At 42.2% G+C, this 26,225-nt stretch overlaps 2 protein-coding genes across 3 annotated transcripts; one reads left to right on the top strand and one right to left on the bottom strand.

Moving 5' to 3' along the window:
• Positions 1 to 3,317: 3,317 nt before the first annotated feature.
• On the bottom strand, positions 3,318 to 11,336 carry LOC139348285 (inactive phospholipid phosphatase 7). Its single transcript, XM_070988225.1, has 3 exons — positions 11,091 to 11,336; positions 10,178 to 10,929; positions 3,318 to 4,937 (listed from the first exon to the last, which is right to left on the bottom strand). The coding sequence occupies exons 2-3, from the start codon at positions 10,662 to 10,664 to the stop codon at positions 4,549 to 4,551; spliced, it is 876 nt and encodes a 291-aa protein (XP_070844326.1). The 5' UTR covers positions 10,665 to 10,929; positions 11,091 to 11,336; the 3' UTR covers positions 3,318 to 4,548.
• Positions 11,337 to 11,741: 405 nt separating this feature from the next.
• fam78ab (family with sequence similarity 78 member Ab) lies at positions 11,742 to 22,337 on the top strand. Of its 2 annotated transcripts, XM_070988227.1 has the most exons (3): positions 11,742 to 12,217; positions 13,009 to 13,312; positions 18,000 to 22,337. In XM_070988227.1, exons 2-3 carry the CDS (start codon positions 13,050 to 13,052, stop codon positions 18,523 to 18,525), a joined length of 789 nt encoding a protein of 262 aa, XP_070844328.1. In that variant the 5' UTR covers positions 11,742 to 12,217; positions 13,009 to 13,049; the 3' UTR covers positions 18,526 to 22,337. The 2 variants fall into 2 exon arrangements, with proteins under 2 accessions (XP_070844328.1, XP_070844327.1); XM_070988226.1 differs by lacking the exon at positions 11,742 to 12,217 and having other exon boundaries at positions 12,901 to 13,312; positions 18,000 to 18,649.
• Positions 22,338 to 26,225: the final 3,888 nt, after the last annotated feature.

Here is a 26,225-nt window from a genome sequence, read left to right on the forward strand (position 1 = left end):
GACCTTATCTTCAGCAAAGTTCATTAGTCTTTTAATGAGTAGAAGATTACAAACTGCAGAAAATGTCACTGAAATGAAAGACAAATATACTCTGACATTTACAAGCATATTGACTTTTAATTAAGTTAACTTTACAGTAAAGCACTTTAATCCAAAGGGCTGCATTGTTTGCATCTCATTTGTCCATTCAAACAAACACTCACACAGCAGCAAACTACCATGCAAGGCACTGGTTTAACCATTTTGGCATCAGGAGCATTTGGGGTTGAGTGTATTGCTCAGAACCTGGGCACACTGGGTTCTGGGTACAGCAAGCTTCACTGGGTATCTATCAGCCTCTGAAATGCACTGATGATTTGACTTTTCATGACATCTGCAGTCATCGTAATTGATACTGTTTATTTTTGGCAGCATGATAGCGTTTGTTGTGATGTGATAATGGAAAATGTACAGTATGAAAGCAGAGGTAAAACAGATACTCTACAGTAGACGAAAGGAAGACAACAAACACACTAAAGTCATGAGTCTCCGAAGCTGATTTGACTAGTGTATGTTTCAGCATCGACTTGAAAGTATGTTGTGTTGCATGCTAATGTTTTGGTTTATCCTCAGTGTTGATCTCTTTCCATGTGCAATGAGTGACTAATTTCAGGAATCATAACAAGATGAATCTGCAGTGTCTTGTGCATTTTCAGTGGCCACAACTCACTCCCCGATGCATCCTCTTAAAAGTTAAGTCTTTCATTTCAGAGAACGTAACAGTGAACTCAGCTATGTCTATGGTTACATTCACATTGTCATATCCTGGCTTTGATCTCATTCTCGGTATGACTGATTCTTCCTACTGGTATGACTGATCTCTCACTGAAAATGTGCCCTTTATTGAACCAAAACATTTCCACCTATACGTAGAATTTACCATCCTCTCCTCCCTTGTCATGTGAACATACTTATCTGTGCAATTATGTAACTCTTACAACAATATATGATACATGGTTTTAATCCCCATCACGTTAAAACTTAAATGGGATTCCCCTTTGTTCTCAAAAAATGATTATATTATACTGGAAAAACAATCCGTTCTTTCTTCTCATAAACCTAATAAAAATGGGCATCTCTAATTTTTTAACAGCATGGCATCATTTTTACTTCACAAGAAAGTTGTCTGTAAATGAGCAACTTCTGCTGAAGGAGCACTTCACTGTGACCTAACAAGTAACGGACATTGCCAGTGCTCAAAATGGTCAGACTGGTTCCTGATGATTCCTCCAGAGGGCGCACTTGTCTTTCCCTTCCTCAACCATTCGTTTGAAAAGGCTGCAAATGTCCTGTATGCTTTTTAAAAATCACAGAAACTCAGTCACGTTGGTGTTACTCTCATATAAAGTCATATTTGCAGTGAGCCATTAAGGTATATACTTCTAGTGTGCCACTAAACACTCAACCAGTTTGGGCCAAACCAGTTTCTTGGGGGTTTATTTAATTTTTATGCAGCTATTTTGCAGACGACTGACAAATGCTTTTATTAGCCAGCAGGGATTTCAGGGGTGATATATTACAAAAACAAAAGAAACATTCCCAAATATACTAAAATGCAAAAATCACTGACAATCACCAGAATACCTGTGTGGGATTATAACATGCTCAGAGCTACATACCTGCTGCATGCACAGAGGTCGGTGGCACCTAGAGGGTTGTGGTGTCTAATGTATCCTCTATCTATTGTATGCATAACTCAGAGCATGACACAAAGGCAGCACAAAGACACAACAGTAGGACGTGTGGTGTCTGTTGAGTCAGTGCATGTGGACCCTGCAGAAACAGGCCTGAGAGCACTATCAGCACTTACTCACAGGGATATTTTGGGTACATGCTATGCAGGGTTGTGGAAGCCTGGAATTTGGCGCAGAATCAAACAAACCTGCACTGGGACAAGCTGTAATTTGGTGATGCTGCTCATGTTTTGCCGAATAAATCCACATTTTATTTCACCTTGAGAAGCCTCATGTAACACGCTGTCAAGTTAGGCTACTGCAGCTGAATAACTATTACTTCCTCTTTTTGTAAATGATTCTTTATCTCTTTGTGTGCATACATATTGATATTAAGTGTGTTTATGTGCAAAGTTTGTCATGGTGGTGGCAGTGATACACATGAATAATCATCTTCTGGGAGTCATAAATGTCCACAGCAAATTTCATGGAAATCTGTCCATTACTTCTCAAAGTTGCATGAGTCAGACGTTGCTGTATGACACTGTTTCTTGCTGTGTACTGAAGTGTTAGAAGGACAAACCAAACAGCTGACTGACAAGACACTGTCTGCCAGTATGCAGCTGTGGTACTTAATATCAAAGTTTATCCCCGTCTCTGCCACGTCTTTTGACATGTGGTCCAAATGTGCTTGAAATGTTTGACAGCTTTTTCTGATGTCTATCAGTGCATACATGACCTGGTAACACATGGACTCTGTCTGCCAGAGGGTATTTCTGTAAAGCAGTTTCTGTTCCTGCTATCTGAACTGTTGCAGAGCGCACACACCAATGCACTGGTGTTGTTTCCTGTCAGATCTTTCTGTGGTAAGAGTAGTGTGACAGGAAGCTAATGTCAAATCTTAGTCAGAAATATTTTTGAGCCAATGTATGAATGTTAGTCAAGTAAACAATTAGGTTTAAAATGACATCGATGCAGTTAATGGGCAACTGCAAGATTAAGACCTAAACACTATTTATTGATTACAAAACACTCAGGCTTTATGTCAATTGAATCCCTAATTTGCATGCTGCACAGAGCTCTAGTTGCATTGCAGCTGAAAATGTTACAGTGGATCTTCACATTTCTTTTTCAGTTTGATACCAGGATACCAAATACTTTTGTATACATACATAAGTATACATTTATATAATGTATTTTAAACATACAATGACTAAAAATGCAAATGTCAGAATGATTCTAGTTCAAGGCTTTAACTTCTCAACACAGAGTACTTTATTTTCTTGAAGTTAACCTGAAAAATGCAATAACGGCGACAGAGCTGCCTCATCACTTGAGACCACGGCCCACACTTCTGTATTCTTTTGCTGACCACATTGTGCAGCATGTGATGCCTTACTGTCCATGTGACACTTAAAGCAGTCAAAGCTATTTGTCATGGACTTTGCTTCCTTCGGCTGATTCAACAACATGATTTATCGAATCACGTTAAAGGCTGTTTTCCTTTTTCTAGTCATTTAAAAATGAATTTAAAAGCAAATCACATTGACTGTAATTGGTCATTTTGTGTTCACAAATACAAATATAAAAAAAACACAAAGGCATCAAATTTTACTGATAGCCCACCTCGGTTTATTCATGAGACGGAGAAACAAAGTAAAAACATGATATACAGATCCCTGTACAGAAAAAAACAAACTAATGTACACAAAACTGTATTTACACACCAAACCAATGCACTGAAATATGTTTGCCACAAAAAAAACAGGTTTCATTCAAAGGTCCATAAAAAAGAAAAGCATTCAGAAAAGAAACATATGATTTGTTCAGAACTGCTATTTTATATATTTTACTTTGTATGCCATCATTCACACACACACACACACACACACACACACACACACACACACACACACACACACACACACACACACACAGACTTCATTTGTTTTGCGGGGCACAGAATCAGTATCACTGACAAACCATAAGCATCTGTTGGGAACGTGCAGACGCGCCCAACAGATGCTACCGTGCAGGCTGCAGCCTCCTGAAATGAAAGAGCTGAAGTGAAAAATGTTGTAATGAAAAACAAAAAAACACTTCATTAAACCATAAATGGCACATTGAAGGAAATTATACTCGACCCCATACAAAAAAAATTTGGTGGCATCAAAAATAAGTTCATGTAAGATAAACATACGGTAAAACGATCAGAATCCAATCAGAGATAAACAAATACATTAGTCATGCCAATCAGGAATAATGTGGAATATCCAAATAACAATCACTTTATATTTCGTGTTACATCCAATATGACAGCTGTACACCAAACTCTAGTCAGTGTTCAACACGGTTTCACTGTCCCAAAACTAAAAGCACTATTACTAGCAAAAAAAAAAAAACCCTAGAGGAAGGAGGAAGAGGTTAGAGAGGAGGAAGTAAAAGGAAGTAGAATGGTAATACGAAAGAGTTCAGTCATGGATGAATCATATCAATGTTCATACTATGTGAGAAAAGGAAAAACCTTTAAAGAAAATCAAAAACTTGACTCCTACATGTATCAAATCATTGTCAGTTTGCAGTTATCTTTATTTTCCCTTTATTAGTTGTACTTAATTGAAACTGAGCAGCAGTCGAAGTGTGCATTAGACTTGTGATGGTCTTGTGACCTGCTTGTTTTGGGCATTACATGCAAGCATCTGATTTCAAATATTAATGTTTCTCTGTTCAAACCCTGTGATAAGAACCTCGGACCCTTGCAAAAATAACTTCACAAGACCGTGATGTTGCGACATTAGTGTATCAAATAAGCCTTGTGTGCTAGCATATCAAAAGCTCAGGAAAAGGGGCTCCAGCTGAGCGTGCTTATGGAAATAAGAGTCTGACAGGTGCCTGATGAGAGCCACACCGTCTCCATCAAGGAAAAATGGAGCATGCCCAGTGCAAAGCCACACACCATGTCAGTGAGGTGGTGTTTCCCCAGCAGCACCCGGGACAGGCCCACCAAGAAGGCCCACAGCACCAACAGGATGCGAAGCGGCACAGCCAGGACCAGGTGGGACAGCAGGAACTTGGAGACCATGGCGGCCCGGCTGGCGTGAGCAGCAGGGAAGGAGTAGACATCCATGGCGACGCAGTCCAAGAAGCCTGGCGTCATCTCCCAGGGTCCCCTGCGCTTCACCAGTCTCTGGACTCCAGCCACAGTCATGACATCAAGAATGAGGGCTGTCGCGAAGAAAGATGCGTTACTTAAACACAACAATGTAAAAATGTTAGCACTGTCATTGTGAACATGTTAGCATAGTTGTTGTGAGCATGTTAGCATTGTCCTTGTGAGCATGTTAGCATTATCATTGTGAACATGTTAGCATTGTCATTGTGAGCATGTTAGCATTATCATTGTGAACATGTTAGCATTGTTGTTGTGAGCATGTTAGCGTTATCATTGTGAACATGTTAGCATTGAGCATCTTAGCATTATCATTGTGAACATGTTAGCATTGTCATTGTGAACATGTTAGCATGTCACTGTGAACATGTTAGCATGTCGTTTTGAGCATGTTGATGCACATCCATACACACACAGCACCTTCCACATTATTTTTACTTCTATTTTTAGATTATTTCTTATCATTTATATTGCTATACTTCTGTTTAATTGTACGTTTAAGCACAATTCTAATGCCCTTACAGTTTCTCATACTTGTAGAATCAAGAGGTAATGGTAAGGAGATCTTTAATCTTGATGTTAGCATGTTGCTAAGTGGGCCTACAGCCTCACAGAGCTCCTAGAAAGGACTTTAGTAGACGCTCAGTCTTGTTAATTCTCTTAACAATGGACAGAACAATGGAGTGATGTAAAGATAATTAACAGGAACATTGTGGTTTTATCAAGACCTTTCATATAATACAGTGACTCTTCACAAAGAGCAAAAGAAAAAAGACCTATAGTCCAAATGCAAACAGATATCTTGGCGACCAAGAATAACCAATAAGGCATACAACACTGAGCAGCATTTGCTTTGAGCCCACATACCAGACATTTGCAGATGCCTTTTATAGCTCCATAGCACTCCCAAAAATATCCCCACCATTGCCACCTTTAACTTCTGTTCAAGTCTGCCATCTTCACACACACTCAACCAGCCCTGCGCTAAATAACTGTCAGTCGTCTGACATATTGGTTATGCTTCCCTGCTTCCCATTCGAGTCGCCCACTCACTGTCCTAACGGGGCCATTATTTTAAACCTCTATTCCAGCTCCTTAAAGGCAGGTTAGTGAGGTGGTGTCATGTTCACGTTTGCTGGGGAAAAAATCAAAATGCTAAGACAAGAGATGAAGGAACAAAAGAGAGGTGGGCAGACAATGAAACTGGTGAAATGTGAGGGAGGACAGTTGTGATGTTTGCCCCATGGTGTCCTCTGCAAAGCACTGAGGGGAGAAGGAGGGTGTGCCAAGCAATGATGCATCATATTATCAGCTGTAAGGAGAAGCCTTCAGCTGACTAATACAACAGTGACAATCTAGCTCATTTAAGCAGGTTTGTTTGGCCTCATCAGCACATTAAATGACCAAACTCTTCAGGAATGTGGGGATAATTGTGCAAAATTATGTTTTTTTTTCCTGAACAAAGCTCAAAAGTGCCTCCTTTGCTGGCAGATAGTGTGGCTCCTTCTTCCCAGTGAAGATTTTATGCTGCAGTGCTGCTACTGTTAAGACTTTTACGGCGTTATTGGCTGTGAAACATTGCCAGGACAGACAGTGCAACTGCAGTCAGCACAGTGCAATAACATGTTTGAAGCCAGCCCCAGGTCAGTCAGTCAGTCAGTCATTGATCACACAAAAACTGTTTCGAGCATCCAGACACTCTCCATCAGTGAGTCAGATCCTGGGCACTGCGCAGATTTACTGTTCAAGGGGAAACTGCTATATTGAGAATGGAAACTCTATCCCTAAGATGTGCAACAGGTGTGGGCAGATGAACGACCAGGCAGCCGTAGATCAACTTGCATTGTGAGGAAATCCCATAATGCCCATTGTTTCTCAAACTGGAGAGCTAGAATGAAGGAGTGCTAGAACAACACTTTATTCTTCTTCCCACTGTCAGCAAAAGTGAGAGTCTCCCTGAGTCTAATTCTTCAACTGTGGCCAACCGAGTGGGGTAATTATCCTCTGTGGTTTTGTCACTACGAGCGACCTCTTTCACACACAAGTAGTCATGTGATCCATCATTGATATAAAAAAATACTGATTATAGCTGCTTTAATGGTTGTCGTTGCTGAATTCAACACAGGAAACCCCTTGAAATGGCATATAAAGCTAAACACTGAGCAAAGACAGAGACAAAAACAGTGTGAACATGGCCAAACCATGTGTGGTTGTTACTGTCACCACCCATGCAGGTTTCAACTACAGTACAGGAAGTTTGAGTTAGATTTACACCAGACTCTGCCCCATTCATTCTTGCATAAGTGGTGATAGTGATGTTGATATACGGCAGAGCAATTGTGTAATTAGCTGCAACCATTTCTGTACTGGATGCATGTTTACCACAGGTCATGTGCATTAAAAGAGTGTGTTAGAAATCTACTCACAAAAGATAAACTTTAAATATGTCAAAATTAGACAAATGAAAGGAGTAGTTTTTGGTGTTTATATGAGTTGTCTACATATTTATTCTTTGAATGATTGTTAAAATGAGAACTGTGCATGCTGTGAGGCAAACTTGGATTCTCTGAGAAATGGAGTAAGTAGGTCAATGGAGCAACTAAGTTATACAGAAGAAAAAAAAAAACAGAAAACAGCAAAGAAGAACTACACTGCAGCTGATAAGGATGGGAACATCCTCTGCACGGTCAAGGTCTGCGGCATGCCCAGTACTCTTTCAGGCAGTCCCAGTTACTGTGTGACTACAACTGTTTTCAAAACAGTCAATGGGAAATATTCCTGCACCGCACGGTTCATACGCTCATGACAGCAGACTGAACTAAACTGTTCCTGACAGGCCAGTCGGGGCTGATTACTTTCCCGTTAGGTGAAAACAAAACAGAATTTCAGTCAGCATTAAATATCAGTTCCCCACCCACTGCTCAGTATATTCATACATTTTCTCCTGAGAGACCTTAATAGGCCAGAAATGATCCCGGACCTGCAAATAATGAACAAGCATTTGGGGCTGAACAATGTCCCCAACACAATACAAGCATGTCCCAAATCCAGAGATTGACTGGCTTCCAATCAGAGCTCAGTGTAGCTACAGCCTGGAGATTTGCACTGCTTTTTGGTCAATAATTGGTGTTTGGGTCAAGACTGTGCACGTGTGTACGCGTGCACGTGCACACTCATGCACACACACATAGATCATCTTAAGATTCATTCCGAAAAATTTGATCTCATGTCGTCTGCTGTTTGCTGCAGAAATATGTTTAGATAAACTATGTTTGGATATGTTAAATCAACAACTCTCTCAGACAGCTGAACATAAGCTCATGAGATGATGACGATGAAAATCCATAAAGGTATTCATTATGTGGCTGTTGCACTGAAATGCATTAGACTGTGGATGCTTGTGAAAACAAAACGCTTTCTAGTTTTAAATGGATTAAACACATTTCAGAACTGTCTTCTGATGGCAGACACAACACACAAGGGTAAGGACTTCTCAATGTGCCTACCCACAATGCCTTAGGCCCAGCGGACAACCTGCCTGTAGGCTGCGAAGTTTATCTGAAACACAAAGGCACGCATGCCACAAAGCCTGGGTGCAGCCTCAGGTATGCTAAGTCTGCTCTGGGGTTGAGATTCTCCATCGGGGCCCAGAAGGCATCCATCTCCCTGCAGCTCAAACTCTCCAAAGCCGTAGCCGTGGGCTGGCATTTCCCACACAAGCACCTATAAAACAAGTCTATCAGGAAACTGTTTCATCTCTTTCTCTTTCTCTGTCTCTGTCTCTCAGCACTGTGGTACAGCACTCTAAAACACAGTGTGGATTTATTAGAGCTACGGCTGACACAAGCTGATACTCACACATTAGCCTCAATCATGGGTAAGTATCAATACTCCTTTTGTCTTTTTCATCTTGCAAAGTCTCAACTTGCTGTTTTTCTTCTCCGTCAGCATTTATAATATGCCATTCATGACAATGATTAACAAAAGCCGTGCTGTACGATAAAGTGGATGAGTCTGAAAATACAACATGGTACCACTTTAGTCGCAACTTATGAAGTATAAGTTTTACCCAATGGTGGTGAGGGAGGAAGTATTAAGATCCGTTAATTAAGTAAAACTACTAATACCACACTGTTGAAGTACAAGTTAAAGATCTGTATTGAAAATGTTATTTAAATAAAAGTATGGAACTATACTTAAAATATTTAAAGTAAAAGTACACAATGTAGAAAAATGGTACCTGTGACTACTATTACATATATATTATTAGATTATTATTATCTATATGTTAATGTAAGGGCGGGATTTGTAGTTGGTTGATGTGATGCTTATTTTAAAATATTTTGTATAGGACTGCTACTAATGGTTATTTTTATCATGTCATTAATCTGTAGATTATTTTCTACATAATGTGACTGATTGCTTGGTTTGTAAAAATTCTGAAAATAGTGAGAAATTATGTCACAATTACCCAGAGCCCAACGTGAAACCTTCACAGTGTTTCTTTTGTCCAGCCGACAGTCTAAACATCAAACTTATTCTGAATAAATGGAGGTGATTTAAAGGGAAAAGCAGCAAATCTGCATATTTGTGAAGCAGGAACCATGAAACGTTTTGACGTAAAAAAAAAAAAACCTTTTTCAAAATAATTGCACATTAATTTTCCATCAGTGGACTAATAATTTCTGCTGTACCTGTAAACACTGCTGACAAAACATCATATTTCAAGATCTTCATATGTCTTGTGTGCAAAAATCTGAATCTGCAAAGCATCAAACTAAAACTGTCAAACAACTGTCATGAAGTTAAAAAGTACAATGTGAAGAGAAGCAGAAAGTGGAATGAAAAGAAGAAGAGTCAAGTAAAGTACAAGTACCTCGATGTAGATGTAATTAGTTACATTTCTCCTCTGCCTTATGGAGCAGTAATGGCTACTGTTTTAAGGTTGTAATACTGTCTCTCATCCCATAATCTCTTTTCACATTTAATGTATTAATAATTTAAGTTACCAATGAGAAAGCTTTTGTAAAATATGCCTTGTCATGAAGTCTTGCCCACGCTCTTGCACCTCTTTGCTAAACTCTTGTGTTTAAACTATATAGCGTGGAAAAGCCTTTTTTCAGACTGTCACAGCTGGCTGACTTCAAACCCGGGCTGCAACGACAGCCTTTGCAAGTTTAGACATGATGTGAGTCATGATGTTCACTGTGAGTGCCTTTCATTGGGGACTGGCTTGTCCTGTGTGGTGCATTCTGGCCATTGACCTGCTGGTTGGTGAGTGTGGTGTGCCATTTACCGAGCAGCAGGTTGACCAGGACCTCTTGCCCGGCCAGGGTGTTACTCCTTGTGAGACACACAATAGTCCCAATGATCCACGTGATGCCGTGCCCTGTAAGCGCCAGCAGGGCCACCATGGAGCGGCAGCCGCCCCAGGAGGACGACGTGGAGGCGCACACCCCCATGCGCTTGGACAGACAGATGTCAATGGCGAGGAGGGAGTTCATCGCGATTCCCTTGAATGAAGGGTTCAGCTGCATACAGTCCTCCTCTGGCATTTTGCTGGGCTCTCTCCTGTCCTTGCTGCCACTGTCGGTAGGTTCTTCACTTGGCTGGCTTGTTTGGTGCTTGATTTGACCCGGCCGCTTCGCGCTGCCTCGGCTCTCCGAGAGGTTGCCACCGGCGGCGCCGCGGAGGGGCTGATGGTTCAGGGACATGAACTCAGGTCTGCTCAGGACGCTGTTCCTCTCCCGCGCCCTGGATCTCGCATTTTGACTGGAGGGCATGTTTGGATCGGGCCGAGTTCTTCCTTTGTGGGTGCTACAGCGGACTGTCAATCTCCGGAAGATAATTCAAGTGGTGCGAGTTCACCACGACGGTGAAATGTCCCAGGATAAACCCCCTACTCCAGTCCTCCCCCTCCTGTGGCCTTAATAGATATATTTAGAGCCACTGGAATGTGCGATGGCCATGCTGTTTATACCGCGACCCATGCACGCAGGCAGAGTGTATTGAATGGCATTTGCCTGGGCCAATCCAGTGAAACCCGATCTACAGCATGGAGATAACATAACAACATGAGCATCTTGTTACGCCACAATATAGCACAACTACACAGCTGACAGGTGCTCTACTGCGTGTGCTGCTGTGAAAAACAAGCTCAGTGTCGAGAATGTGCAAGAGATACGCAAGACACGGCGTTGTCATCTTACCAGGCGAAGGATGAGTACAAAGCGCAAAGCATCGCTCTAAATGTCCCCCGCAGCCTCCATAACGCCGCTGATCTCCTGGCAGCGAGGGAAGAGGGCGAAACCTGAAACAGTTAACAGTCAGCCAGCATCACCAACAAAGGGTGAGGACAAGGGAGCGCAACATTCGCTTCTTCTTCCGGATCCGACGCAGTTTACGCACGATCTCGATTCAACATCTGCGCTGCGCTCTGCTGTGGAGCGGAGTTCTCCAAGGTGCTTAAACAGACAGCGGCAGGACGGAGGAGCGCACTGTCATCTGTGAGCTTTACAGAGGCGACGGGAGGGTTTTCTGAGTGCTACCCGACAAAAAGCAAATAAAAGAAAAAGAAGCGAGCCAGTAAATAAATAAATAAATAAATAAATAAATAAATAAATTTTTTTGTGGAACACATGACCGATCACTGAAATAAAAAGCTCACTTTCCACATGACATGACAGATGTAGGAACAAATAACACCACGATGACCAGATTCGATTATTGATTAGGCTCCTTAAATGTCACACAGCAACCCGGCCTGCCACGCGTGCCTACATTTCCCAGAATGCCTGCAGCTCAGAACGGAAGTGTCGTCTCAGAGACACTTATAAAGCTGCTCCCCTGGCAGCTGAGGCAGACCAATGCGTAGCGGGGTGAACCTGCCGTGGCAGCGATGGGACGAGCGCGGAGAAATGACGGGTCGTGCAGGACTTTCGGCTGAACCGCATCCCATCGCAGGACTGCAACAGTCGGCTCGGTCCCACTATGTGACAGCTGGCAGCTCTCTCCTCCAGAGGCGTGATTATTTTCATTATTAATAGTATTATTCAGATGTAAGAATGGATCCGGTGACACGGGCGCTGAAGTTGACCCGGCGGTGTCATCTGAATGTCGCGGTGCTCCGTCTCTGTGCTCGTGGAAAGGCTGCCTCTCTCCCCGGACGGTGAAATCATTTGCAGCTCTGGAGGAGAAATAACGGCAGCGGGTGTGAAGGAGATAACGGAATTACCTCTCTGACCGAAGAACTGTGCGAGCCGCCGTCCGCTCTGGATTTCTCCAGGATTTCTCCCCGCTGAAGACACAGGAGACTTTCCAGAGAACTGTTGTCTAGGTAGACTTCTTTTTTGCATGTTGTTTTTGTCAGCTAAAAATAGTCCACAATTTGTGCAATTGCACCGCATGAGCCGTTAATCCGCACATGTGTAAAAACGTCCAGTGTAACCCTCTTAAATCGTTAAACTACACTTTTTATTGTGAGGAATTGAGGTTATTGCGGATTAAGTGGACACCAGGCTGCTCCGCATATGCGTGAGCGTCACCTCAGCTGCCGTTTGTCGTTTAGTGCACTGTCCAGCGCAACATTTTTGATTATGACTCCAGCTGGACATACGGAGCCCCAGCCTTTGCATAGCGCAGGGATTATCTGTTAATGACATAAAGAATGACACAAAAGAGAATATGACGCCAAGATGTCACAGTAGCAGTTTTTTAAAATTATTAAGCTCATAATTAACTGGAACCTTTTACGCACACCTTTCCTTTGGATGCATGTTGCCAGAAGTCCCGTTGTGATGAAGCACATTTAGGAGGCAATGACTCGTTGCATGAAAACATCAGTGCACGGATAAAGAAAGTTAGTGCACCTGCTGAAGTTGCGTTTACGCACCGGAAAGCATGCGCTCTACAAATACGAACATTTTCTAAGCCCGTCTTCTTCTTTTCTCAAAGTAGTTTTGGATCGAAGATGCATGGCTTTTTTTTTTTTTCTTTTTTTTTTAAAAGACAGTCCGCTATAAGTTAACTCTTTTTAAACTGGTAAGATATTTTTGAGGGGCAGAGCATGATGTGGATCCATCTGTGGTGATTTTCGTGCTGTATCCATGCGTCTTTCTTCTCCTCCAGACCTCTGGACGTTGTTGTGGACTGTGTTGCTATTTAATGCAATGGGCTGTATCCAGAGTATCAGATGTAAGCCCAAGAGTTTCCGTGACAGTATCATCGTCCTGGAGGTGAATAGTTCCATCGATCCCAACCCCACCAGCATCGACGAGTCATCCAGCGTGGTCCTGCGCTACCGGACACCGCACTTCCGAGCTTGTGCCCGGGTCCTCGTGCCGCCAGTGGCCGGCAAAGAGACATGGACCATCGGCTGGATTCAAGCTTGTAACCATATGGAGTTCTACAATACGTATGGAAACAAAGGGATGTGAGTATGATGGCCACTTTCTTCATTCTGTCGTCAGGCTTTGATAATTATCGTTGTTAGGCGAGGAGCAGGTGTTGAGCACATCTGGTTGAGTTCCAGGGATGAATGAGAAATATACGCCTCATGTTTGGAGTATTGAACACCAACACTAAAGCCCTCTGCTTTGTCTACAGGTGCAAATGTCCAAACCTCAAAAGTATTCAGTTTACTATCATACAATATGTGACAAAGAGTAGAAGCAAATCCTGGAGGCTGGAACCAAATACTTGCTGATTAATAATCTGTTGATTGACTAGTTCATTAATTGATTTATGGTTCAAGCTCTAGTTAACATAAGTAAGTGGATATGCTGTATTTTGGAACATGGAATCACTTTTACATATATCTTGTTAGTATCCTCCAACTCTAGCTAAAACATGAGCTAACTTTAGACACTTTTTGAGGAAGTGCTGTCACCCAAAACAGAGAATTACATGGAGAAATTTTAGGGCCACAAATTCTACAACGAGCTGTTCCCGATATTAAAGGAACAATTTTAGCCAGATTGGACTTCAGGAAAGGAAACCCAACTCAAGCAAACCTTTAGGATGGGTCACGGAGAGCATCAGAAAGAGTCACACATGAAAAGAGAACCTGCATTTCAGTGTAATCCCATGGACGAAGTTATGAGAGTGTTGGTGTTCCTGTTTTTCGTATTACAGTAATGCTAAACTGATTCTTAAGTGGAAATATTTTAAAGTAGTGAAACTCATCTATGGTTGCCCAGTTGGACAGCAGCAATCAAAATATTACACATAAACACCTGCATTCAGGAAGATGAGAAGAGTTAAATAAATTGACTTGTCTCTTGGACTGCTTCAATATTCAATAAGGAGCTCAGCTATTCGGGCTTATGGCTGTACGCCTGCAGGCTACAAAATTCTCCAAAACCTGACAGATATGAGAGCAGGACATTGTGATGGAAAATAATTGGTATGACCTTCCAGATCCCTCCACTTGTCAATACATCGTTACTCTGCACCAGCGGTTATAAATGAGACAAACGTGGGCAAATTTCAGCTTTAAGAGAATCTGCCTGTGACAGAGAGAGGTTGTTCACAGTCTATTTTTCATTCTCTCCCTTTTCTTTCTCTTTTCTCTCGCTGGGAGTTTGTGTCGGGGAGATTGGGACAGATGTCAGACAGGCAGCATTCATCTTACATCCTTTAGTGGGCAACCACAAGCTGACATGTACCCAGACCATGCTCTATCTGTAGATACTGCAGCTGAGGATGTTTGAGTGCTGCATGTCTAAGATTAGAGACACAGTCCCCTCCCCGACACCTCCACCCCAGTGTGGCCCTGCATGTATGTGCGTGACAGCGAGTGAGACAGTGAGAGAAGCCTCGGTTACTCTCTGTAAGTCCAGTGTGATCAATGCATTTTGTAAACTGCATGTCTGTTTACGGTAATTGCCTCATTCATCCAAGCTACATTACTGCCTTGCAAACATTCACTCTTTTATCTAGCTGAAGGTTAATTGGCTCTTTTGTCAAAAATATCCAACTTGGAAACACAATGCGAACAAAAGGCAGAATCGTTTGCTATTTTGAAGGCCGAAACACAAAATTGGAGACCGATTCCCAGCAGACGCGGCTGTGCTCACAGTGGAGGGATGAACAGATAATCAATACATCGCCTTTCCTGTCTCATGTTTCAAGTTGCGAAAGATTCCTTGAAAGATTGTGCCAACTGACAGGATGCAAAATCCTTCATTTAAAAGGACTTTTATTCTGAAGTGGGTCATGTTAGGTCAAATATTAGACAATTACCAGCGCTTTCACACATGATGTGTACTTTAAGGCTAAATTAGATAAGACACGGAGTTTCAAAATGACCTGTGCCCAAAAAACTCCAAATTAAGAGATAGCGTCCTCAAAAATCGCTCCATTTGTCTGAATAGAAACAAACCGCTTCGCCAAGGAACAGTGATCACATGCTGGATCTAACCAACATGTAACTGATACACACATACAGAATATATAGCTCTATATATAGGGCTGTTGGAATGCTCCCACCCACCTTTGCAGCAGTGTTTGCAAAGGCAACCCCCCCCCCTTTTTTTTAGCTCACGCACTGAAAATCTAAAGTTTTTATATCACCATGTTCTAATATTGAAATCATGAAACGACCACAGCAAGGCCACCTGTTCTTGATGTTCATTTTTAAGTCGCTCTTGGGATGCAAGTGATGAGCCTGCTCTCACCGATTCTCATACTAAGTAGTTTCTTTGATGGCAATGAAGCTTCGGGGTGCCGTAATTGGACAGAACAGCCGAGGACGGTAATGAGGATGATTCCTCTGTTGGCTCTGGACGATGCGTTCAGGTTTCTGGACACATTCACTGCCTCTCCTCCCATCTGTCTTTTAGATTGTAGGTTTGTGTGTACTGTATTTCTAAACAGGCATGCACACACACAGACAAGCACAAGTGTATTTTGACTACACCCTAAAAATGTAAAGGTGCTAAAATAGGAAGTGTAGAAGTGAAACTGAAATTCACATTTATCTGTTGTAAGTTTGAAGCAATTTGATAGCAGCATTTGTGGCTGTAATGTCTCTTAAAGTGACACAAAACTGACTGCCAACTTTCGGGAGAGCAGTGTGGTAGTCACACACATACAGGTGGTGCGGTTTAAGCTGCTCTAATTGGTTAATTAATTGCCTTGGCACTCTGTTTCTTCACTTCCACCCCTACAAAGTTGATCCCATCTTCACCACCTATGAAAGAAAGCATCTCTTGGACGTCTTTAGTAAGTGTTATCAAACACAATTTGCATAATCTAAACCATTTGCTGTGAACATGCAAATGAATGTGGCTGGAAAGTCGCAGAAACAGGAAGTGAAATTCGGCGTTGCTCAGTAGAAGCACAAATTCTCAATGAAGCTGACTGCAAATAAGTGCAATTTCAGAGCTCGTGAAATCGACTTCCACTTCGAGATTTGTCAAGCAACAAACAAGGTTGTTATTTTAAGCAACATGTGGCGGTGACTTGGTGAATTTCAATCACTTAATCCAGAATTTTAGCAAAGGCTTTGAACTGTTTAACTTAATTTTAATGTTGGCTGTCTACTGTAGCTCAACGCTTTGAACCGTTGACTATATTGCATTTATCCATTACTTTTAGCGAACTCTTAAGACTTATCTGCTCACTTGCTAACTAGTTGTACACTCTTTCAGTCGCAACCTGTGGTGTTCTGATGTGTGGACATATATATTTTTAGTCAGATCGTAATTGACTCTTTTTGAGCTTCTCCACAATCTTTAAAAGTGGAAGCTGCAGAAGTACATCTTGTCTATAAGTACTCCTGGTAGGGAATCACTGTGCTGGAGCGCATGCAACATTTACAATAAGTGACACTGAGGAGTCACAGTTGAGTGGTTAGTTTTGAACAGCTCCTCCGTCACACACACTCAAACCATCTATTGCAGACCATTCGGTTGTGACAAAGCAGGCAGTGAAGACACAAACAGGAAGTGAGCCGTATCTCTGCAATGCTTTCCTCACTCATGATCAAAGTTCCTCCGCGGGTAGACGACTCCACGTTGTGAAGTTTTTTTTTTCACTGCGAATCAGACGCACTTATTAACTGCTGAAATATTTTGAGTCCTGAAGTCATCTGAGGTCATGGCAAAATGGAAAATTGCTGCAAATTGTTTTGGAGGCACCAGTTGAGAGGATTATGTGATTTTTCAGAACAGAAATGTACATATGCACACACAAGAGCACGCATGCACACTCACACACTCCAGGGCCAGGCTATTATCATGCCCGACATGCTAATCTCACCCCCTGGGTGAATACATAAATCACAATTTGAGGCCAGGCCAAGCAGGCAGCAAGTCATGTGGCTGTTGATCACACTGTTATCTTCTCTGTCCTGCTGATCCGCGGCTTCAGGGAATGAAAGGTAATCTTTTTCCTGCTGCGGGCAGAAAATCGATAGGCGGACAGACCGGAGGTACCAGGTCACTTAAGTTGTTCTGTGTCGCCTGCTGTGTGTGTCACAGCATTTTATTGTTGTATTGTATTTTTCCTCAGCGGTTTGAAAATTGGTGGAAAGATCCAGCTGTGAGGCTCTGAGTCAGTTCTGTCATGTCCTGTTAGATCGACGGTGATATCGAGAGGGACGCTGGTCACACTGTTGTACTCTCAGCTGTCTGTACAGAAAGGATTAGACGGGAGAGCTTTGTCGTGTGGATTCTTTGGTTTGGTTCAGTGAGCCAGACATTCATTTAAAGGATGATTTTGGTTTATAACAACTTGGGTATTATTTTTATAGTTTTTGGTGATGATTTATACCAGTAATAGAAAAGATGAGATCAATATGGAGTCAGTAAAAACATAACTACAAACTGTACGTCCATTTCAGTTTACAGACAACTTCCAGGTTAAACTTTGGCTTTCTGTACTTGTGCATGCAGGAGTTTTCCTGTGCAATGCAGCACATTTCACATATGCTTTCTTCCAGTTTCACCTCCAAAGGAAGTGGTCTTGTTGTTTGTGTTTTGGGTGTTTCACATTATGATAACCAATACAAATGAGAAGCAAAACTATGGTCAAACGAATGACCAAAGTAGTACTAAACAGCCACTTCTGCTACATTTCTGGGTAAATCCTCATCTGTGACTCCTTTCAACTTCCAGGTCAAGTTGGGAGCTCCCCGACCTGCGTGATGGTAAGATCCAGGCCATCAGCGACTCGGATGGGGTGAACTACCCGTGGTATGGCAACACCACGGAGACCTGCACCGTCGTAGGCCCCACCAAGAAGGACAGCAAGTTCACTGTTAGTATGAATGACAATTTCTACCCCAGCGTGACCTGGGGTGTCCCCGTCAGCGACAGCAACGTGCCTCAGCTTAGCAGCATCCACCGCGACCAGAGCTTTACCACCTGGCTGGTGGCCATCAACCAGGCCACCTCAGAGACACTCGTCCTGCAGACGATCCGCTGGAGGATGCGGCTTCACATCCGAGTGGACCCGGAGAAGCCTCTGGGTCACAGGGCCGTTCTGAACGAGCCCCTGGCCCAGGAGCAACCCCAGATCCTGGGCAAGAATGAGCCCATCCCCACAAACGCCATGGTCAAGCCCAATGCCAATGACGCCCAGGTGCTGATGTGGCGGCCAAAGAATGGTGACCCTGTGGTGGTCATCCCACCCAAATACTGACCTGTTTCACTGACCAGACTGGCCTTGGATACCTTAACAGTGTCATTCTTTCTTTTGTTCCTGCTCGTCACCAGCTCTCACTGCTTTAACCCTTTCCCTGTTTTTAGCCTCTATATTCTTCTGTCTTACGTTTCAAAAAGACCGACAGAGAGACAAAAACAGGCAGAGACAAGTGAAACCAGCTCTGAGAAAAAAAGACCAGCTGTCGCTTTGAGGTGGGGGCTTGAACACACTTTTAAAACTGGAGCGAACAAACTGCAACCATTCTACCTTCAAACTGGGTCGGGTCGCACTGTGCTAAATGAAATCATTGCAAAAATGAAAAACTAGAGCATTTGTTTGTTTTTTTATTTTCATTTTATATTTTGGCTGTTTGAATCAAGTGATATGGGGTTTGTGAGTGTGTGTGGATTTAAGTATTTACGTGACCATGTCTGCGCACATGCTACATACATGGATATGCACAAACCTTGTGTATGAATACCAGTTGTGTTTTTATTTATGGGGTGGGAGAGAGCGCATTCAGTTCTGTTTGTTGTCACACGGCGAACTGCATTGGGTGACATACTAGATTTTAGTACTTTTTTAAAAAACATGCAAGACATTCAATCCATGCTGCCTTAAGTTTACATCGCTTTCCACTGCAAACTTTTTAGCCTTAAACAAAGTGCAATGCAGTGTTTTCGCTCATTTGTCCCGACACTTCCAGACTGTTGGTGCTGGCATGTGTGGGTTTAGGACAGGAACGACACCGCAGAAGAAGATCCGGCTCTGAAGCTTTGATGCTCAGTTGCATTTACCTGACAAATGTATTGTCTCACGAGTACGACCAGCGTTATGCGTAGACGCAGTTACACAACCGAGTGAAGTAGCAGTGTTTCAAGTGCATTATGCAACAGAGGAGGTGCTCTGACAGACAAACAGAGAACATCAGCGAAGCCGATTCTCGTCTGTAGCACTCAACACGATAACGTGCAATAACAACTTGAGCAAAAAGCACTCAGAAGCACTCCTCCGTTAACCTCATTTCATTCACTTCATGCTGTGTATCGGCAGTCGTAGCAGCTTTTCCTTTCTCTGTATCACTCCATCTCAGGGCCCCCGTCTCACTTCCTTCCCTTCTCTTTTTTCACCCATCCCGTCCGGCTTGCTCTCTCTTGCACAGCGAATAACTCTTTGCATTGCTCACAATCAATACTTTTATTAATAAGCAGTCACACACGGGGAAGAATAACTCAGAATAAGTGGAGAATAAAAACAGGATTCTTACACACATTGTAATTGTTCCTTTAATTCAACAACATCCCTTTTCTTCCTATTGTATTAAAATCCGACATGTCTGTCAGCTGTTTTTGTCCCTCATCCTCAATCATCTGTAATCTTCATCTACCCCACTGTTCCTCCTCCTCCTCCTGCTGCCTTCCTCTCTTCTTTCTCTCTTTCCTTTTCATCTGTTGTCGGGGCTGAAAAGCAGAGCAGGAGGCATGCAAGTTTGATCCTGACTGCTCGGTTGGCATATAGATGACCCACTTCTGTGCTTTGCCAGTTGTAGCCCTCGCTGGAGAAATGTGGGGCTTTCCTCCTTTCATTTCACCGCCAGCAAATGCACAAATACACGCAGAAACAAGCAGCTCTGGTCAGCTAAATACCAACGTTAGATGAGATGACGCCCATTTAACCTCTTAATCTTTGAGAAGGGCTTCAGCTGTGCACTGACAACTCTTTTAAAAGCAGAGAGAAAAGCTGAATTTGGCATCAGACCGTTTTATCTCTTATCACAGGAAGCCAAAATATGAGTAAAAAGTTACTTCTGTTCACATACTTTCTTATCTGTTCATGACCAGTCATTCACTTTCAAATGTTAACATTAAGCAAGTGCACTTTGCCCAACGAGTCTCTGTGTATTCGACTCCAACCAAAGAAATAATTTGCATGCCAGTCTGATCCACTCATGTATTTCACACAGATCAGTCAGCTGCTGCTGTTTTTCAGTGTACAAGCATCATCCTTACTATCGACTGTACAAAGCAGTCATACATCAAACTTGGTTCAGACTACATTTGTTTTTGTGTTTCATAGGATATTCTCTTCATTCTGCTGTAACAAAACAGAATTATTTTGTGATTTACCTCAGTTTGATTTGGCTGCTACTTCTAAAACATTTTGGGAACCCCAAATATTCACTTTTTTTGCTGGTAATTAGGTGAGAAGATCAACAGCACTTTCATGTCCGTATGCTAAATATGAAGCTACAGCCAGCAGTTAGCCAAGCAAGGTGTGTAAAAAGGGGGAAACAGCTAGCCTGGCTTTGCCCAAATGTAATAAAATACCCTACGAGTACCTCTCATGCTCAGTAATTAATACATTTTATGTCTTTTGTCATTTTTGTCTTTTTTGCTATACAAAATTTAAAAATAGGTCTTTATGCTAAGACAACCGTCTCCTGGCTGCTGCTTCAATATTTAGCACACATGTAAAATCAATCTTCTCGTTTAACTCTCGGCAAGAAAGTTTCCCAAAATGTCCAAATATTTCTTTAACTCAGAGTGAAATGGTTCCAGTGTGTAAATCCAATAATGCGAGAGTGCAACCCTACACTCGATGGAGAGTTAGCTCGCTAAAGGCTCTGCAGAGCCCATGCAGATTAATGCAGTAAAAGTCAAACAATATCTGGCCGAGGCAGAGCTCAAACGTCAAATCAGGATGTCCAGTTGATGCCACCAGCTAAACTGTTCACGTTACAGCTACATCAGACACTCCTGCTCGGCTTGGTTCAACCATGATAGCCTGCGCTCCAGGCTGGGTCGCAGGGCCTTGGTGGAGAAGGGAGAAGGAGAAGAGGAGTTAAAAAGGCTACTGGGTGACTGCTGTCATAATTAGATCTGCAGTGACACACTTAGATGCCCTAGATGGACCGCGCTGTGCCGAGTCGTGCTGTGCAATGCAAGGGCTAGCTCGAGTCATGGGTGGGGTCTGAGCGAGGTCAAACAGCAAAGGTCAGGGTCAAAGTGTTTGAGCGAGGGGGGCTGTCAGAGTCTTAAAATGTACTTGTAGACAGTCAAGCGGCTGTGAAGGAACGAATGTGAGGGTGACAACAAACTGAATCCATTTAGACATTAAAGCCAGCTCAAAATAACGTTGACATTTGCAAAGCACAACTTGGATGTCAACCACGAGTCATTTCAATTTGGGGTTCATTTTGAAGGCAGCAGAGAAAGCTGCAGCCTGCAGCTCAGTGACCTTTAACCTAACGTGGCGCGGGGGCCATCTTTGCATCGTGGACTGCCTCGTAATGTGCTGCAATGACCTATGGACACTAGTACTCAAGCTGGACTACACGTAATGTAATTAAACCTTGACATGCAGAGTGGCACTCAGAGTGTGTGTGTGTGTGTATTCACGTGAGCGTGTGTGTTAAATCCAATCTGAGGGATTTAGGCGGGATGAGGAGTTTCACTGATTCTGCTGTTGTTGAGTCATGATTCCTTCTCTCTCGGTCTCTCTCACACAAACAAACACACACACACAGTCACATTGCAGGGAAGGTAATGCCCTTGTCATAAAACAGGGACAGAGCTTGCCCTCGCAAACACACACAAACACCCTGAGGGGAAAGGAACAGGCCTGGCGTGGTATCTGATTGTCACAGCAGTGTCACATTGGCAGTGTGGACTCATCTATCAGCCCTGCACGTGGACCATCTGCACACATGCACATGCTAACAAAGCCATATGCACACACACAGCTGTTTACTAGCAAACAGGAAGTGAGATATGTGTGTTTTGTGTCGTTAAACTAGAGTGAGGTTTTAAGAGAAGTGGAAGTATTCAGGTCACTGAGTGGATGCCTGTCAACGATGAACAGAATTTCATGTTATATTGTAGGAAAGGAGCACTAATTGTCTTCCGTGTGTGTTCAAATTTGTTAAAGTTGTGCTCCTGGTGTGTATATGTGTGTTATGTTCACACAAGAAAAGGACTTCATAGATGCTTTATGTGCTTCCTTGACTAAGCCACAGAAAAACAAAACCTCACACTGTTCGTTGGCTGTATGGAGGGCAAAAAGTGCCAAAATTGGACAAAGCCAAAACTATGCAGTAGCACGCTTTGAGTGACTCAAAAACCTCTCGGCACTTAATAATAGGACAGTTTCCAATTGTTTTTGATCATTAAAATGCATGTAGCATATTTGTATTTCCAGAAAAACATCATAAATGCACATTGTGGTCATGTGGACGATTGTTTGTCGCCGTGTTTTCTGCTCGTAGGGCTGTGCCAAGTGACAGAAAGCCTCCTCTCCTAAACCCACGCTATTACAGTTCTTCTGAGGGCTGCTACCTTCGCTTCAGACCTTTATGTCATTATTTAATCCCCATCAGAATAATCATCCCATTACTTAAACCAATAAAACATCCCAAGTTCACACTCAGGACCACCTGCCTTTCCTTGCTTTTATTTTTTGGTGTTGTCTCATGAAGAAGAAAAGTTCATCTTGTGTTCTCTGTACTTTCAAAAATAACACAGTCCTATGGGTTAAATACAATCCTGATTCTAAGAAACACATAAGATCACATGAGCAACGATGTATGTTTCTCATTTCACTGGGTTTGTTTTATGGAAATACTGAAATAGTTAAAGCAGTTGGTGTTCTCTTGTTCAGCTTTGATTTTTACACCGATACTTGAAAATGGGTCAGTTCTGGCAAATATTTAAAACTGTGAAAATGCACAACACTGGGGAAGTGACCCCTGAAAAAAAAAAACACAAATAAAAATGATATATATTATAAACAATGGTCTTTTTCATTAATAAACAAAATGTATAAATATTAGCAGTTGTCTTTCTTTGTCTTTTTAGCTTAAATGTCCCACAGTGACATTCAAACACCATGTGTGCGTTATTAAATATATTTTATTTATATGTAAGGAGCCTTACGAAAAACATGCGTTCCAAAATAAACCAATATGCAATGTTTGGCAGAAAGCTCATATTGTCATGTTAAATTCTCAGAGATGAAAATACATGTAAACAAATGATCTTTTTGGGTTATTTAATTTGAACTAATATAGCCAATATATGTTTATTATTATTGCACACTGCTGGTCTGAGTTTAATATTCAAACTGCAACCAACAACCTTTGCTCTGCATTTCCTCTTTAATGGCTAATTACTCTGCATGAATCCACTCGTTTCATCTATACATGTGCCACTTTGGGGTGATTCCCTTTCAAAACATGTTGTGCTCATTGCACAAATCAGAGAAGCGGATATGCTCTTAGCCAGGACAATGATGCACAGTCTAAAGTGCTGAATTGAAAAATCTGAAAAGCCTGCACGCATACGAACAAACCTCGAGGCTACGCGTATACATGGCTGAAAACATGATGTACCGTGCGGCTCTGTCAGCTAACAGATTTCAATAGCATCAGAATGGATGTTAATGCTATATATAGGTCTCTTTCGCTGACGACAATGATTAAATGCAAAGACGGTAAAGAAAGGACATATAGTGAAATGGGATAAAATCAAGACCGGATTAAAAAAAGAAAAGACAAATAATACAGTAGGGATTAAAACTGCCACAGTCAGGGATTATGTTGATTTGACATACATACAGTGAGGTGACAAACTAAAGGGAAACTGAATCAATGAGAGAAGGCGTTTCAAGTCTTTCCCTCACAGTCACAGATCTCAAACTACTGGACACATATGAGAGATTTCGGACCAATTTCACAACACTGTTGATCTCTGACTTCCCTACAGTGTCTGCAGCAAGCCATCTTTACAAACAACTCACTGATTTAATGACGTTTTAAAAAAGGTTTAATCATGTCCTAAAACAGCCGGGAAAACGATATTCAAACAGGAGTAAATAGAGCATTTGTTGGGGACTATTTTCAGCTGCGGACTGATACACGTTTGCTGTGCTGGTCAGTTTTTAAAGTGTGCAGGATTGACTTAAAATAAGTTAGTGTTCATCCTGACGAAGGAATGTTTGCAAAAACGTGGCTCACTGATGTGTTTGATTGGGTTTTGGAGAACAGTGGAGGTCTCCGACAGAAGAATAATTTAGGCTTTGATTAAACAGCTTGTTAGCTGAAGCAATTCATTGCTAGGTTTGGTCCTTTCATGGGATTTGATGATAATAAGAGCAATAGAGAGTGTCTCCGGCCTTATCCTTTCATATATTCTACTGCTGAAAAATACTGATTTAAATTAAAGCTACATTATATAAGGTGAGGCACAAGGGAGCACCCACCAACACAAAAGCAAAATTAATTAAAATGTATGAATCTGAATTAATTAAAATGCTAGAGGACAAACAGGTATGCTGAGCAGCAATAATAGAAGAGGCCTTTTTGTCTCCCACCCCTTCTGCACCGCACCTCCATTATAACTCTTTAAGGAGTCCTAAAATGATTGCAAAGTGCTCCGTGGGGTTCCTTCATTTTGAATTCATCACTTGGTTTCTAATAGTGCCACATTCAGCACGTCGTTAAGGACTTAAAATTAATCTCTAGTCCACAGCACAAGCAGGGAGCTGAGGTTTTTCCTTTCAGTGCAGGCTCAGAGAATCCATGCAGATACGAAGGACACACGCACAAATTTTAAGACAAGGTTGGGATTTAGCCACTGGTGGTTTTAGACAGAGGGGCTGATAAGGTTAAGTGACACTGTGCTTGGATTTACTCAGAACGCCTCCTCCTGTCCGATGACGTGTCCATTTAGCAAGTAAAGTGCGATTTAAAGTGATTTTATAAGTGCTGCATTTGTCTGTCCCGCAGCAGATACTGTTTCTCGGTTCAGCTGGACTCAGATTCAGACCTGCAGCCTCTGTCTTTGCTATCCTGGTCACATTCCTGAGCTTGCAGCTAAATTTACTTGGCTCAGCGTCTGTGAGTATGTTGCACTGTCTCTTTGTATCCACCTGTCCCTATTTGTAATACCAAATAATCACTGTATCACTGTATCTTCAGCCTCAGACGTTACTATTAATACTCCCATGGTGCCAAAGTTAGAGCTGGCTCCAGCTCTCCATCATTCTTTGAGATCTCTGGGCTAATACTGGGGCTGATTAGCGACTGATCCACAGAAATGTACTGGCTATTTTGGTGGAAAAGACTTCCCTCTTTACCAGGACTGACCTCTATGTAACTTTTCAGTTATAGCACTTGCAAATATGGAAGTATGTTGCTTTGATACATTAAGTGGTGTCAGAGAATTTGGGGGTTTCAGCGACCTCAGAGAATTTACAACGTAAAAACATACACATGGTAGTCATGGCATAGGCTGATTCCACTATTTTTAGACTTTGACACAGAATTTAGACCTTCAAATCCTGGCTTTAGTAAACCTTCTTTCTGGATTAATGCCAGCCAATGAGTGCTCCTACAGCCAGGTTGTTTGCAGCAAGAAGGAAGGAAGAAATTATTCTTAATGATACAATTCATTAAATTTTGCAACCTGAACCCAGACAAGTGGCAAAAAAAGTCAATTAAATTTTTGATAAATTGACACCTGCACATAATGAGACCATGGCAGTAGTGACTATTTGCTACAGGTCTAATATTGAAACTTATAACAAAGGATTGAACCTCTTCCTGCTGGTATCAGTCAGTGTTGCAACAATATTAATCAATATAGCAAAAAGCACTCACACACAAAACAAAGCAAGATATGTTTGTTTGACTTTTTGACACC

This window comes from Chaetodon trifascialis, chromosome 20 (assembly GCF_039877785.1).
Source record: "Chaetodon trifascialis isolate fChaTrf1 chromosome 20, fChaTrf1.hap1, whole genome shotgun sequence".
Taxonomy (NCBI): Eukaryota; Metazoa; Chordata; class Actinopteri; order Chaetodontiformes; family Chaetodontidae; genus Chaetodon; species Chaetodon trifascialis.